The 15,828-nt window shown below is 38.0% G+C and overlaps 1 protein-coding gene across 3 annotated transcripts in view; it reads right to left on the bottom strand.

The window, feature by feature from the left end:
• The window catches only part of LOC113053062 (semaphorin-5B-like), a 129,752-nt gene that overhangs the window by 30,596 nt on the left and 83,328 nt on the right, over positions 1–15,828 (bottom strand). For all 3 annotated transcript variants that reach the window (XM_026217719.1, XM_026217718.1, XM_026217720.1), the window contains exons 7-12: positions 15,441–15,539; positions 15,151–15,364; positions 10,520–10,805; positions 3,816–3,951; positions 3,338–3,545; positions 2,952–3,159 (exon numbers count right to left, since the gene is read on the bottom strand). In XM_026217719.1, the coding sequence (XP_026073504.1) occupies positions 2,952–3,159; positions 3,338–3,545; positions 3,816–3,951; positions 10,520–10,805; positions 15,151–15,364; positions 15,441–15,539 (1,151 nt within the window). The remainder of the gene's footprint in view (positions 1–2,951; positions 3,160–3,337; positions 3,546–3,815; positions 3,952–10,519; positions 10,806–15,150; positions 15,365–15,440; positions 15,540–15,828) is intronic.

The following is a 15,828-nucleotide window of genomic DNA, read 5'->3' as shown; positions in this document are numbered from 1 at the left end:
GGGTTTGCCACATCAGAAGATGTGGGAAAGGAAAGCTGTAAAAACATATTTGAGGTTTTCTAAGTAAAGCTTGTGGTTTGTGTTGTTTGCTGTATGCTCTGCTCACGGAAGATGTTTGTAACCTCAAACCCACATTCATAACAGCTCTCCAAGACATCATCATCTACACATCATCAAAACTGTCAGCACTGACTGCGCTGCTGTCTCTAATTAGGTTGCTGAATGTAAAATACTTCATCAATAAATAGACCTAAGTCAGGGTAGACGCCATAATTAATTTGATTAAAAAATTAAGCTGCGAGGAGTTTTCATGTCTTAAGATCCCAGGTCATGCTGTATTTTCACAACCCATTTCTTTTTTTTTTTTATACTTTGTTCATTGGAGAACATTTGGAAGATATATGTATCTTGTTGGCTGAATCAGGGACAAGTGAACCCAAAACTAGTCTAATTATTCAGTGCTTCCCTAAGACCAATTAGTTGTTTTTTGTATTACTATAAGGTCCATAGCCTTTTTTAAGATTTTATTGATCTGGCCCAGCCAGTCGGTCCCTTTAGATCCCATCAAACAATCAGTTGGCTGATCAGAGTAAATTAGCTTTGCAAAGCAGAGGCGAGAGGCTAAGGCCCATGATCATGAGCAAAAAAGAGTGGTTTGAGGGATCAAACTTAATTATCACACTGCTTTCACGCCAGAGCCACCAACAATGTTGATTAAGACATTAATAAACACTTCTCCAAAGGCAAGACCGGCGAGACTTCGTTCTCTTTGTCTCTTTACATCTGTGAAGAAAAATAGCAGCAAAAGGGCAGCAACTTTGAACAGAAGCAGAATGATTTTAAAGTAATTGTGCCCCGAGCCATTACATCCTGAAAAGCCTGCTATTTGTTTTTTGTCAGTTTTGTTTGCATTGATTTGAATCGCAACAAGGGCAAAGCAGAATTTGTCTCTCATATCACTGATGCAATCTTACATGCAATAATAATAATGCAATAACAATAATTATGACTTGACTTGTCATTCAACACTCTATAATATACGTAACGTAGTAGACTCAGTCTCCAGAAGCAGCTATCCACCTTATCCTCCATAACATGATTATTTGTTTCAGCAAAAGCTCAAGTAGAGGAAGCTGACTGGTGCAGCAGGAAATTAATAAAAACCTCTTGACCGCAGCTCATATGCAGCCATGTCACACCACTATGACGTTTCATATAAGAGTACGGAATTAATGAAATGTCAGAGCTGCTGTATTGTGCTCAAAGGTGAATGTGCTCTGGATGTGGCAGAAATCAAAGGGAAATTACGGATTAAGGATTAAGGACTCTCTTCTTTGGCCTGCCCTTGGACCCCAGTGTGATTGTTCCTCCCTGCTGGGTTTTAAATAGAGCTAGCAAAGTTCGCTTCCACTCCATCTCTCACATCTCACCTACACTTTGCTTAGTATTCAACACCCTCAGCCTTCACCACATAGCATTGTGTGTGTTTCTGTGCATAGGAGAGAGTGTGCACATATTGAAAAGTAAAATCAAAAGTGCTGAATAATCACTAGCTCGTAGTCAAATATGTTTGCCTTCAGAGAAACCATTCATTCAAGACGGCACCCTTCCTCTTTCCTTTGAACCCTCCTAGCTTCCTTTATCTCTCCCTCATTCATCCAAACCCACACCCGATCTTTCACTTTCATGCACGGTGGGCAGAGAGAGCGGACAGAGTGCTCTGTGTGCTCCTCTGGCAAATTGAGCCTGACTGTTGTCCCCACCCTGCATGTGGAGTGGGAAGTTAATGGAAAGCTTTGATAGTATACATGCGGACTGTCAAACAGCGCTCCTCTTACTGCTTCAGTCACCCGTGAGGGGGAATTTCTTTTCCAATGACAGATCAAGGGTATAATTCCACACAGGTGGTTAACAAGAGCTCTTACCAACGTGAAAGAAGCCATTCATGCACATCAACCTGGGTCTGCTGTCACCAAACACCTACAGTCTAATGAGAAAGCATGTATTGTCCCTGAAATCTAAAAGGCTCGAAATGCATGCATCATATTGTATAAATACAAGGAATTAATCTCAATAGTTGACTAGTGCGATTGACTGGATTGTCACACAAACAAGACACTTTAATATTAATATTAGGAAATATTTATGTAACTTAAAACCATTTATAAAACTTATAACTATATATAATTAATAAGTAAATCAAAAATCTAAACAAAATAAATAAAAAGTAAATCCAATGCATGCTGAGAATGTGCTTTGTGATTAAATATTTAATGGTAAAATTCATCCATTTCCATGCATCTTTGCAACAGCCATATACATTCAGACCAATGTATTGGGCCAGTGTGTTGCATCTTTGTGTTGCAAACCTGCTGTTTACCATGAGCAAAGAGTCTTTAAGACAGCGTGTCAAGTTAAAAATAGTCCAAACCTTCAAAACCCCTGCAATCTGTTCCATTCTGCCACTGTTAAGCTGTTTTTGAACCCAAGAGTGCACCTTATGTCAGTGTCCCTTAAAAAACTGCATCTAATCAGGTCATCAAATCTAAACCTAAAAATGACCCTAAAACCAGAATAATAATTCAAACCATGCTTGTGGCTAGTTAATCGGATAGCAGTTCAGACAATTCAGCCAAAATAAGTACTTTCACACGTCAACCTATTCCTGCAATACTGTATTTCAGACAAATAAATGATGAATTATTAAATTTAAATAAAATTAATGCATTTAGCAGACGCTTTTATCCAAAGCAATTTACAGTGCATTCAAACTAACAATTTTTACCTATCATGTGTTCCCGGGGGAATCAAACCCCCAACCTATGTAATTGCTTGCTTGCTTGCTAACGCAATGCTCTACCACTTGAGCTACAGAAAAACAGGAATTATGAAGACCTTTATTGTTAAAGCTGTGTGCTGCACAAAATGTACAGATGAAACATGGCACTCACGATTCTGTTTTGTAGCTGGAGCATCTCGCCAGAGGGATCTTCAGCACTTTGTCATTCAGGCCCACAAAAAGAGTCCTGTCGCCATGGAGAATCTGAAGGCTCAGGATTGGCTCCCGCAGACCAGGAGGGAAGAGCTGCATCTCCTCCAAGTAGCAACCTTGCAGGCTCTTATTTGTGGTTGCCAGGGCCTTAAGAATAGTTCCATATTCTGATAAGTCAGAACAGAAGGCAAGGCATAATTACACAAGGCTGCATAACTAATGCTAACTAATACTATTTATATAAAGATTTGGTGGTAAACTTTTTGCAGACATACAACTTACAAGGCTTTTGTGCAAATGAAAAATACAAAGCTCAAGTGACTAAGTCTGGCGTTGGCTAGTTACCTGTGCCTATGTACATGACATGGTGCAAAGTATCCTGCCCCTGTACAATGTCAACAACCAACTTAGAGAACCGCACGTCATCCTGCCAAACCAGCGGGTCCACAGAAACAGGCTGCACCACGTCATTCATGAGGTAGAGCCGCTGGGCGTCCTGCAGACTGCGCTCAGTTAGTCCTTCATTAGGCCCTTCTTCCTCTATGGTCCCACACTGTTAAGTGTCATTAGGGTTAGACTCATTAGTTAGTGTAGTGGTCAAGCAGGGCATTGCAAATATAAACAAGCAAAAACCCTTTCCAAAAAATGCTAACTTCTCACCATGTCATTTTATAGGAAAGTAGACAATAAGGTACACCCAGCTGGTCTTGAGCAATTACTCTCACAGTGCTAGGCTAATAGAACTTATCTACTGGATATGTTTATTTCAGACACACACACACAGAGTACAAAATGTAAAAGACATTCAGGGGGAATGATGCACCTGGAAGTTAGGGATGGGGTTTGGGGTGGGCAGCCACGTGGAGCGAGGGTTCTCCTGGGAGCGAAAGGGCCCGTTGAAAGCCTGCGTGATAGCGCTGAGGTTGTATGCACAAACTGCAGAGGCTGCAATGCTGTTCCTGGATCACAAGAAAGAAAGAAAGATGATTTAAAATGTTGGTACTATGAAAACATGCAATATATATCTATATCTTTCCATAAACATGCAATATCAATATATGTTCTTTTGTTTATGGATTATAAATTGTATATTATACCATTTTAAATATATTCAAACTGTTTAGTCATTGGTTCTTTAATACTGGGTCTGCAGATAAATGCCATTTAACTTAAAACCCATTACAGAGAATATTATACTGACATGTAATATATAGCAGATTATATTGTATATTAATACATCATTATATAATATATTAAAATGTTTATATAAAAGAGATTTTATATATTTTTTAAACATTTTTAATTCATTTCTGTTCTATAATCTAAAAATTTTTTTGTCAAAAAGCAAAAAAATAAAACAATTAAAATTCATCAAAAAGAAAAAGAGAGAAAAGTATCAGTATCGTCGTAAAAATAATTGTTGATCTCTATAATAATATATTTTCTCAGCTGTTAGACCTCTACACTCCATGGCCTTAGTTATACAAATCTAGAATCTGGAGACAAACATAAAAGTTCATAATCTGTACAGCCAGGCAGAACTTGCCAGCTTCCTCTGGCAAGAAACATTCTCAAAAGTATTGTGACTTAATTAACTCCATCGATTTGAGTGACAGGTGGCCCAAAGATCCAAGTAAGCTGTCAGGAGCAAAGATGAGCTCTGCAGTGAATGAATTGGGTGGTTATTCTTGTTAGCAGACTCACACTGAATTTTGTATAGATGACAGTGCAGTTTTCAGAAGCTGTTGAAGTGACAAAGAAAGGACAGAGCGTTGTCTTGTTACCCTGGGAAATGTCCCTGGAGCTTTCAGTATGTCTATAGACAGCGTTTAGAGGCATGCAAGAAGCCCTCATGGACCAGAGACAAATATATATGCACATTTTTCTTTTTATTCATTTATATAATAAACAAAAATAATTTATAATATTTACAATATTTGGAATATTTATACAAATATACAATTATATACAGTTGCAATAGGTGATTGTCTTCAGAAATTTTTATTGTTATGCTGGTTGAAAGACTCTTCGCTTCCTGATAGCAGTCATCAAGTTAAGTGCTCTAAATGTATTTATATGCATTTATATCAGAGAGGCTAAAGTTATCATTTTCCAAATGTCCTACTGCACCTTTAATTTATTCATTTAGAATTTTATATTGTATTATACTACTGTAAATGTGTCCACTTTCATATATACAATAAAAAAAAAAATGGGAAAAAAAATACTCATTGACAAACTAGTTCATTTTGAATCAAGACACTGCATTACTGTTTGTACTTACAACATTATGAGTATGACAAGCAGCTGGGGTTAAAGGTCACTTACACTAACAAAGTCTCATGGCATGCTCTGTATTGGAAGTTCAAGTCCTCCATCTGTGGTAGCAGGTGAATATGAAGGTTACAGTAGATTTTATACTGCATCTATTAGATGTCACAGGTTACACACATGCAAGAAAAATAGCATGGGATCCTTAGAGGTCAACTGTGAGGATCATTCGAAATGGGAAGCTATTCTTGTTATCAAATTTATTGTTGTGTGCTGTTGAGACTGCACATAAATGAGCAGCAATAACTGTGGCTGTAACGCTGGAGCCACAGACAGATGGGCCCACGGGCAGAGCTCCAGGAGGGGGACGCTGGTGTCTGGCTCAGGCTCTTGTTATGTGGCCTGGTGAGGCATGGACTTGAAGAAGATTCAAGCCTGGTTCTGCAGCCTGACTCTGGGGACTACATATGAGGGCTTCAACATGGAAAGTTAGCGTGGTGAAATGAGAGGCTCTTGGCAGTGCAGCTCAGAAGGCTGGTGCGCAGATGAAACATGGGCTCTAATCCGGTCAGCCCTAGGCTGCGAGGACAGAGCAGGCTCTGACAGGACAGCCAATTATCTCAAGCTATTTCTTCTCTTTCACTCCAGCATTCAAAAGCAAGACTGAAACTTTATGGAAGACTACAAGGTTTTTGCTTTTTTGAGATTTTTACCTCTATAGAGACAGGAAATAGCAAGAGAGCTGCTTCCCTGCTGACTGTCTATATATCTTCTTCACACAGCAGCAGAATACTGTTATTCTAAATACAGTTACATTTACAAAAGTGTGATTATAAATAAAAGGTTCACCACATTCTATAACCAAACTAACTCCATTAAAATTTCATACAGTTCACTTCATGCAGTTCGAATTTCATACAATCATATTATAGAGTGCAATATGCCCATCATACAGAGCAATATTCAGAAGGTTTCATATCCAGTTGCTTACTATTTCTCATTCAGTCACCGTAGTTAAAGCCAGTTCAAGACCAAGGTCGACAACTGTAAGAATGACAAAAAAAGTTTAAATAATCATTGGAATTCCTTTAGAATAGAGTCAACTACACCGGTCATTCCAATTCAATTAACTCTTTATCTTCTCGACTAATTCAATTCAAATTCATACTCTTGTGACTTCGGTAATTTGGACATATTTATTCCATTGAGCTGCTGTACAGTAGGTACAGTATTAGTAGGATTTGAAAGAAGAAGAAAATCTTCTGTTCGAAATTAAAAACAACTCCAGCATATTCAGTTGCCAGACACTATTGGGACTTCAAACTGGACCAGGTTCTATGGTGAAACAAAAAAAAGAGCTTTTTGGCACACATGAGGATACACAGGAATAAAAAGTACCCCATGCCGACAGTTAAATATATTACTGGATATTTATAATTATGAACCTTTTTTTTCTCCCAGAGGTCCAGAATGTCTTGTTCAGATACATGGCATCATAGATTTTTATCAAATACCAACAAATGACTAATCTGACCTCAACTGTACTGTATGTTATTCATTTTTGAATGTACTCTTATAAGCACTAGTCAGAGAGCTAAAAAATGAGTACAAAAGCAAATGTGGTGTACAGAACAGGTTTAAGCAAGGTTTACAGTGTACATGCATACATAAAAATGCATAAATGCACTGTCTGGTCAAATGATGCATACCTAAGCTAAGTCACAGTGGCGTTTATTGCATTTATGCTTGTGCAGATGTGACTTTCACACGGATGATGGTGCAGTTTTAAAGGTTATTGAGGTGTGAAAAAAGTAAAGTACAGAGTTTGGTCCTACTGTATAACCCTTTGGAAAGTCACCTACTCTAGCAAATCCCATGACATGCTCAGTGTAACACGCAACATATGGGAATGAAGTCTTCTCACTGTGAGAGCAGATGACTCCGGAGCTTTCCAAAGCGGCACGTACAGATCACATGCTTATTTAGATGAAGTCATGTTGAGTTTTGATGACAGAATAGACAATATGTCAAAAAGCACAAGGTCATTTGAGGTTATCCGAAAGGTCCATAAAGTTGATTTAGACATTAAGTAGGACAGTACTCAAGGGAAAAGGGGAAAAAAGGAAAATACATTACTTCAGTGAATACCTGCATCGCAGCAAAAAAAAAAAAAAAAAAGAGCCAACTCAGCAACCTTCCACAGCCAGGACGGAGGCAAGATTATTAATATTAAATATTTTTACATCTTGTGAAAAATGTGCAGTTAAGCATTTGATTAAAAAGAGTACTAATTATCAAAATCGGATAGTTAATACATCTGCATGTACTTAATACATTTTTTACAACAATACATAGCAACTTTATTGCCACTATTGCAAATGTAATACATGTTGAAATATCGTAAATGCAGAAGTGTGACTTCAGTAAACTTCTTCTGCATATTCTATGGGACTTTTATATTTAATTGCCATAAATATTTATATTAAATATTATTATTAAATATTATTAGTAAAGATTTATATTATGATAAATATATACATTTAAGTATTTAACTCAATATTTATATTTAAAGCTATTTAAAACACTGTAGCATAATATCTTCAGTTTCAGAGAGATGAAAAACAACAGAAAGCAGAAGCCCTTAAAACCATCACCTCCATACATCTACATGAAAGAAATATCCATGGAATAAACTTGAATCGAAGATTCCTGCTACAAGGTACAAGAAACTAATTTCAAGGTGGATTTTGTCATGCGGTATCACAGTGAGCAAAGAGATGCACTTGGTTGTTATTCTGTATTTGTTGTAATTCAGGAATGAAAGTGTGTGTATTCATGATAGATGTATTCATTCACACCCGTGGATCTGTTTTCCAGCGGGGTTTTCTGCCATCATATTATCTGGCAAAAGGTCTGTTCGACCCAGTTAGCCTGCATAAGATTGACAGAAACGAGGGTGACAGCTATTCCTTTAAAAAGTAAAAATAAAAAATAAAAAAATAAAAATAAAGAAGGACACACTTTAAAATACTTTGAAATGTGTTTCGATAAACATTTCCTCACACCAAAATATGATAGGTCACAAATAAAGGGAAAATCTCCAGTCAGCCAGCACTATAACAAAATAAACCCAGAAAGGGTCGCCAGGAGTTAATAAATCAATCCTACATTTAATTAAATGAGAACAAAGAGACCGCTGCAGTCACCTGGGTCCAGTCCAGATGGTGGATCAGCACCTAGAGATGACATCTACAGGCCTGAAAGTCACCGGAGAACATGTCAACTAGACGAACTCTAAAGACAGATCCTCTGGGAAGACCTCTTCGGCCATCGGCACAACACCACGAGAACCAGAAGAGTCTATGCTCAATCTGACGTGTGTTGCAGCCTGGAATGAAACCACACCATGCTGGTTTCGTCTGGCCAGAGGTGAACTGGCTCCCTGAGGTGAGCCTGGTTTCTCCCAAGGATTTTATTTTATTTTTTCAATTTTTGTCACCAATGGAGTTTTGTTTCCCTGCCACTGTCACCTTTAGGGACACAATTTCTGGCAATATTGTTGACTTGAACAGAACTGAACTGAGCTTGAGGATGACATCACTGACTCAACAATGAACTAACTTTAACTGATTAACTGACTGTTTCCTATTGTCCTCTTGCATTATCAGCACACTCCTTCCTGTTTAAGACTGCAAGGCTGCTTTGACATGATCTGTATAGTATAAAGCACTATATAAATAAAGATGACTTGACCTGACCACTGAGTGATACATGACACATGAAACTAGCATAGCTAAAGTACAATATGTTTGCCAAAGTCAATTATCCCATTAAATGGTCATTATACAAAAGATTTGACCACCAAATGCTGTGACTGACTGATCAGAATTAAGAGAAGCCATGAAGTAAGTTTTATAAGCCAATACAAGAAAGAGAAATTGTGATTTTAGCTGATACAGAACACCAATTTAGAAAACTGTGCTAAATTCACTGCAAAGAACAACCTCTATTGCTTTTATAAAATGCAGAAACAGCAATTTAATAAAACAATATAATGTTCAAGTTACTTTTATGAACAATAATATAATAAAAGAGCCGAGTAGCCTGCTCCAAACAATGAAAAAGTTATATATCCATGTTACTTGTGAACAGTGAAAGAAAAGAAAAAGTCTATATATAATATAAAAAATACGGGGAGGTTATTTATTTTAAGGAGCTTTTTACAATGCATATATATACAATATAATATACAATATATATTAGATGACTATTACTGTCTGTAAGCTCAGTATAAGGACATATACTGCTTTGACACCTTTGACCCACAAATCAATGAGAGTACGAGCTCACACTGGCAATACCTCGGGACAAACTACAACTAACACTTTCAGGCATTTTTGGCTGCTCTCTTGCATTCTGTCTCACTCCGCTCCTCCCATGCCCGCCCTGTTTTGCAGCCCCAAACCCCAGGGAACATTGCTTAAGGTGTTCAATTTACCACAGACAGATGGAGCTGTTATTCGGATTGCATTACCATATTCCGTTCCTACTGGGTCAGTGAGTGAAAGGGGGCAAGAAAAGAGACAAAAAAAGAAACCTAGATAAAATGAGTGAGAATGAGAGAGAGATAGAGGGAAGGAGAGCAAGAGAGGGAGGATATTCATATTTATACACTGCATACTACTTGCCACATATTTAAGAGGTTGTTTACTGTATACCGTGATAAAAATGGTTCACCTCTAGCGGACATTTTCCATATTTACTGGTATACCTCAACCAAAAAATGTTAACATTTATTTATTTAGTAGATGTTTTAATTGAAAGTAACAGATAAGTGATTCTATACTATAGGACAGAATCTCTAAGAAGTGTTGTATTTCTAAGTTGGATAGAATAGATTTTGTTGTGGTAAACAGCATGTAATACTAAATCAGACTAAAAGTTTTAACACAATAAGATGAATATAAAGAAATGCTTGATGACAGTCAGGGAAAATGAAGATTTTCACTAAAGATTTATTTAAAAAAAGTCGGTGACAGCTGTTAATTCATAATGATAATAAATCCATATGCTTAGCAAATACCTTTGTTAGCAAAGTGACTTGCAATTAAAGGCAAAATTATACTTGTTAATCTAGCACTAATTTCTTTTTTCTGCCTAATTAGTAACAAAGGTGTATGTGATGCAACATATTCCTGTACTCCACTCTAAGGCCTTCTCACATTTCTTCATGTTGTGTTAGATGACTAAACTTACACGTTGGTGGTGAAGATGCCATAGATGAGATCCTGTTCAGGCATGTAGAAGGTGCTCTGTAGTTCATTGTAGTAGAACGGGATCTCTCCCGACCGTGAGCAGTTGAGTCGTGCCTTTGTGAAGGTGGTCCACGTGTCTTCCAGCAAGAAGCGTCCTCCTATGTCGTTCTTACACACCCGCGCCACCCGTGAGTACACTGTCTTACCACAGTCGTGTTCCACTGCGTTTTCCCTCAAGAAGAAGAAGGTGAAAAGACCCACGTCGTAAGCCGAGATGAAGTGAGGCTCTGAAGGAGAAGGAAAAAAGCGTGGCTAAACACCTTACAGATACAACAAGCGTTTCAAATGGCTACATCTATAGCAGGACTCTCAGTAATGCAGCATAAAGTGGTTTAAAAGTCAAAACTATTACTTTACTTCCACAGCAAACTGGCCTGCAATCGTTTTCCTTGAATTTCTTAATTCCACTCTTACGCCACTCTTATATCTGCTTATGTCTAGGACTGGAGCAGAAGACTGTGTGCATGTGACATGCAAAAAATTTTCTGAATACAAAAAACTGTCCCGTTGGTCCAGGTGGCACTGGGCTGGATTGCATTAGACAGTGTTAATATCGCACACTGAATCATTTCTTACCCCCAAGGCCTGTTTTTTCCCCAGCCCATCCAGTAATGCATGCCATAGATATTCACCTGTAAATAAGCATGACTATAATCACAGCTGAAGCCATCCCAGCAGTTTACAAGAATGAGATTAATGTTACACTATGTAGCCCAGGAAAGGCTGTTTTTGATTCAATTTTAAACACAATAAATACCTAATCTCAGTGGACACAGACTCAGAAACAGCCCAGAGAAAACTCTGCATGCATAAGAGAAAATGATAATGCTTTCTCTGCATAAACTGACTGCAACAGAACGTTACGGTCAAAACTGGACTGGAGCTTTGTGCATTATACTATGTACTGAAATCACAAAAAGTATTATTTACGTAGCCCACATGACTTTATACTATATTCAGTGCTTAAAAACAAACAAACAAAAGAAAGAAAAACACTAAATAATACTTTATTTCAGGTTCATATAATGCTTTTTGGAGGGCAATGTAAATACTGTGGTATATAAATATGTACCGCAGCTTATATAAAATATATTGGTTTAACACTTGATCCAATCACTGTATCATGGTGAGTCAATTTCAATTTAAAGTAAATTTTGGGTTACTAATACCATGACATTACCATGTTTTATTTTTACTGTATCATGGTAAAGACAGGGTTTAGACGTACAGTTATTGCTGCTCATTTGGAGTAGTCTAGTTTGGAGTAGTCTAATGCTTATTTTGGTATGTATTTTAAGTATCTGGTCCCATGAAAATACACTAGTATATGAATATTTATCATAGTATGCGGCACAGAAGTTATATGCCAATGCCTCACTGTACCATGGTGCTTTTTGTAAACAGTGAACCATAATAAAGATTTAATTCTCTGTCCAGATGCATAAACGGGATTGTTGTGGTGAACAAACAATTCTTCAGGATTCAGTTTCAATGAGACCTGGTTACTACACTTCTACACAGATCAGGGTGAAGACAGTGGTCAGAGAGACAGTGAATACTTATAATGATGCATTCAGCACTACAACGATTACTTCCCGGTGACTGCATGAAAAAAATTTTGTAGAGCTGAAACAAGCACAGTGTATGTGTGCTGATTTGTGAGGGACTGAATCTGACAAACAGTATTTTCCTTCTTCTATGCTAAATGCAAATACTGCCTCATCTCCACACCGCCACTCCATCAGGGGTCCTTGTATATGTGTGTTTATCTGCGAGCCACAGTCAGGAAGAAACACTAAGCTGGGAAGTGAATAAAGAGTCCCAATAAGCACCAGAGGAGAGAGGTTTGCGCTAAAAGCCACGATGCTGATGATATTTTTCATTTAATCAGAGCTGTGATACAATAATATCATATCTCATTTCGGGTTCGACCCCACATGGGCTTAGAGTTAAAAAAACATTCAGTCAGCACCTGGCACAGCCTTTAAAATAACAGTCCGGATGGATTCAATTGTAGACCCTTCGAGGTTCATGCTGTTCTTCACTGACCCCCAGTACAGAAATACGTTTTTAATTCACACTTCATATCTAACAAGTGCACATCCATTCAGCTGGCAAAGGAGGTACAACCTTTGTTGCCATTTTAACAATGGAGTCAATGTGACCCACTTCAGGTCCTGAGAGATGGCGGTGCCCAGCAACCTGAATGAACCAGTGCCGTTCATGATAGTCATTGGGGGGGAGTGAGGGGAGGTTTCTCCTGGAGTCCACAATCATCCCCACAGATTTGAGCAAGTTAAGCTCCAGATTGTTAAAACTGCACCAGACAGCCAGCTGCTCAACATCTTGTCTGTAAGCAGACTTGTCACTGTCGTCTGCAAACTTCAGAAATTTGACAGAGGGGTCAGTAGAGGTGTTGTTGAACAGGAAGGAGAGCAGTAGGGACAGAAGGCATTCCTTAGGAGCACCAGTGCTGATAGTGTGGCTGTTTGACCTGAATTTCTCCAGTCTCTCTAGCTGTCTCTAGCTCCAGTCTCTCAGGAAGCTGGTGATCCATAGACCGCAGATAAATGAGCATGCCTGAATAATTCTGCTTCCATCTTTTTGTCTTTTTCTGTCCTCAAGTGTGAACCTACAGTGGAACTACAGACCGACTGGGTGACGTGAAGCGTTGCAGCTGCAATTTCACCCTCTCTCAGTCATGAGGAATAATTACACTGCTGGATTCCTGAACGTTCATCTCCTCTGCCCAATCCTACACTTGCACTACCTTGTCTGTGCCCTTCTCTTTTCACCTCAACTACCCTCTGACATGTCCTCAGTGGAGCCTCACTGTATGACTTATAGCTCTGGCTTTCTGCTTATTCCATTTCAACTGCCGGTGAATGAATTTTCTATGGGAAAAGGCACAGTGTCAGCAGCTGGGAGATTACTGACACCTTTTGACTGTGCAGGAAGTGTGCTGAGATTCGTTTGTATCCATGTTTGACTGGTTCCTCCGCTGACAAGCCAGCTCTGCTCTAAAAAACGGCCTTCGACACAAAAAAACAATTGTGGGAGTACAACTTTGCTCTTCTTACTTTTTGCTAGGCATCATATAGGAACTTACAGTGGGTCAGAGCAAACATGCAATAGTGTTATTTTAGTGAACTAAAACAATAAAAAAAAAACATTTAACTATATGAAATAGAAAAAAATGTTAATTGAAATTACAAAAAAAATATTAATAATTACTTCAGCTACTTGCCAAAGTGACATTTCTCTCTCCTCTCTCTCTCTCCCACTCTCTCTCTCTCTCGTTTAGTTTAAGGTAAATTACTAAACTCAAATTAAATATAATACATTTTAGAAAAAACAAAAACTAATACAAATAACAAAAACACTTCAAAATTACTAAGACTTTCCAATTAAAGTGAAAACAAACTAATATATATATATATATATATATATATATATATATATATATATATATATAAAATTAAAATCTATCTCAAAATATTAACAAAAACTTAAATAGTATATCAATGATACTAAAAGAGAACTGATTTTGACAGCACCTGTAGAATAAAAAATGTATTAATATTATGATTTTTTTTTTTTTTAGATAATTTCAGTTTTCATCTTAATTTTAGTTAATGTTTTAGTAATTTTGCTGTGTTTTATTTTATTATCATTTATTTTTTTACGTTTTTAGGTCTATACACTTGCTATTCATTTTTATTTTAGTTTGTCACATTAAACTGAAAGAAAATGAGAACTGATGCCTCAGCAAGTGGCTAAACTTAAAATAAGTTTATTATTATTATTTTTTATTTAAGTTAAGGTTTATTTTATTTCAATTAACCATTTTTTATGGTTCTAGGTTTAATTTATTTGATAATAACCCTGCGCAGATCTTTTTCCTAAAGTTTTTGAGCATATACAGACAAAAATACACACAAATAGCACAGCAGAGATCATCTGAAAGGAAATGTCTGATGAGACATGTTAGAGATCAAACTTAAATGTTTTGATCACAGAAATATTTTTAGATCTATACTGAAACGAGAAGATTATTGTTTTTTTATTATTATTAAGAAAAACATTTGAGAAGCAGGAGACAAATACCAGATTTCCATTTAATCCTGTTGTCTAGGGGAACAACTTTTCTTTCCTATGGGGAGTGGTATTAGTATACACAAATATAGTATTTTCGGGGGGGGGGGGGGGAGTCGTGGCTTAGAGAGAACGGTTAGAGGGTCGGACTCGTAATCCAAAGGTTGTGAGTTTGAGTCTCCAACCAGCAGGGATTGTAGGTGGGGTGAGTGAATGTACAGCGCTCTCTCCACCCTCAATATCATGCCTGAGGTGCCCCTGAGCAAGGCACCGAATCCCCAACTGCTGCCCACTGCTCCGGTGTGTTTTCACGGTGTGTGTGTGTGCGTGTGTGTGTGTGTGTGCACTTAGGATGCGTTAAATGCAGAGCACGCTATTTGGCTGCATATTAGTAGGACAGAAAAAAGGAAGGGCATCAAGAGAAATGTCAAAACTTTTCAGATGATCTTTGGAACATGGGTGATGAGATTCATGTACCATTAAGCCATTTGGAGTTGTACTGGGCGGTCCGCAGAGGTGGCATTCCTCCTAGGCTGCGGTAGATGACAGGATCCCGGCCAGAGAAATCGATGACCGTGGCAGCGAACAGCTCTCCGCTTTCGGTCACCACAGCCGTCGAATTATGACGGGGGTCATAAGGACAGCGGGCCACTCCATTCACCCTCTCCAACACTCTGCTCATGTTCCCTGCCTGAGAGGAAGATTTGATATGGATTACACACACATAAAAACTGTTTTCACAGCTCATTTAACTGATAGTTGCTTACCTCTCTGGTGATGCAAAGGGGCTGGAAGGCATTGGTACCACAGGTGATCACCTCTGTTTTGTTGACAAGCAACACTCGAATGTAGTTTTGACACTCCACCTGCAGAGGTAGATGCACTTGACACTATGACAATAGCAGTGTCATGTTCAAAATACTATGGTACGGATTACAAATTAAAATATGTCATTTAAAATACATGTAAATAGCAGTACACTACAAAGTTGTGACGTAAATTCACTACATCACAGCATCAGCCTTTTTCGTGCAGCTGACTGTAAAAGTGACAGCATTTCAAATAGAAAATGAATGTGATAAACACCCTAACACCACTGGGGCATAAAGCCACAAAAAAAAAGCTAAGGAAATAGAGTGTGATTCGAGTGTGATT

Source organism: Carassius auratus, chromosome 34, assembly GCF_003368295.1.
Source record: "Carassius auratus strain Wakin chromosome 34, ASM336829v1, whole genome shotgun sequence".
Classification (NCBI taxonomy): domain Eukaryota; kingdom Metazoa; phylum Chordata; class Actinopteri; order Cypriniformes; family Cyprinidae; genus Carassius; species Carassius auratus.
Note: the sequence above shows the minus strand (reverse complement) of the source record. Positions and strands in the feature narration are given on the sequence as shown.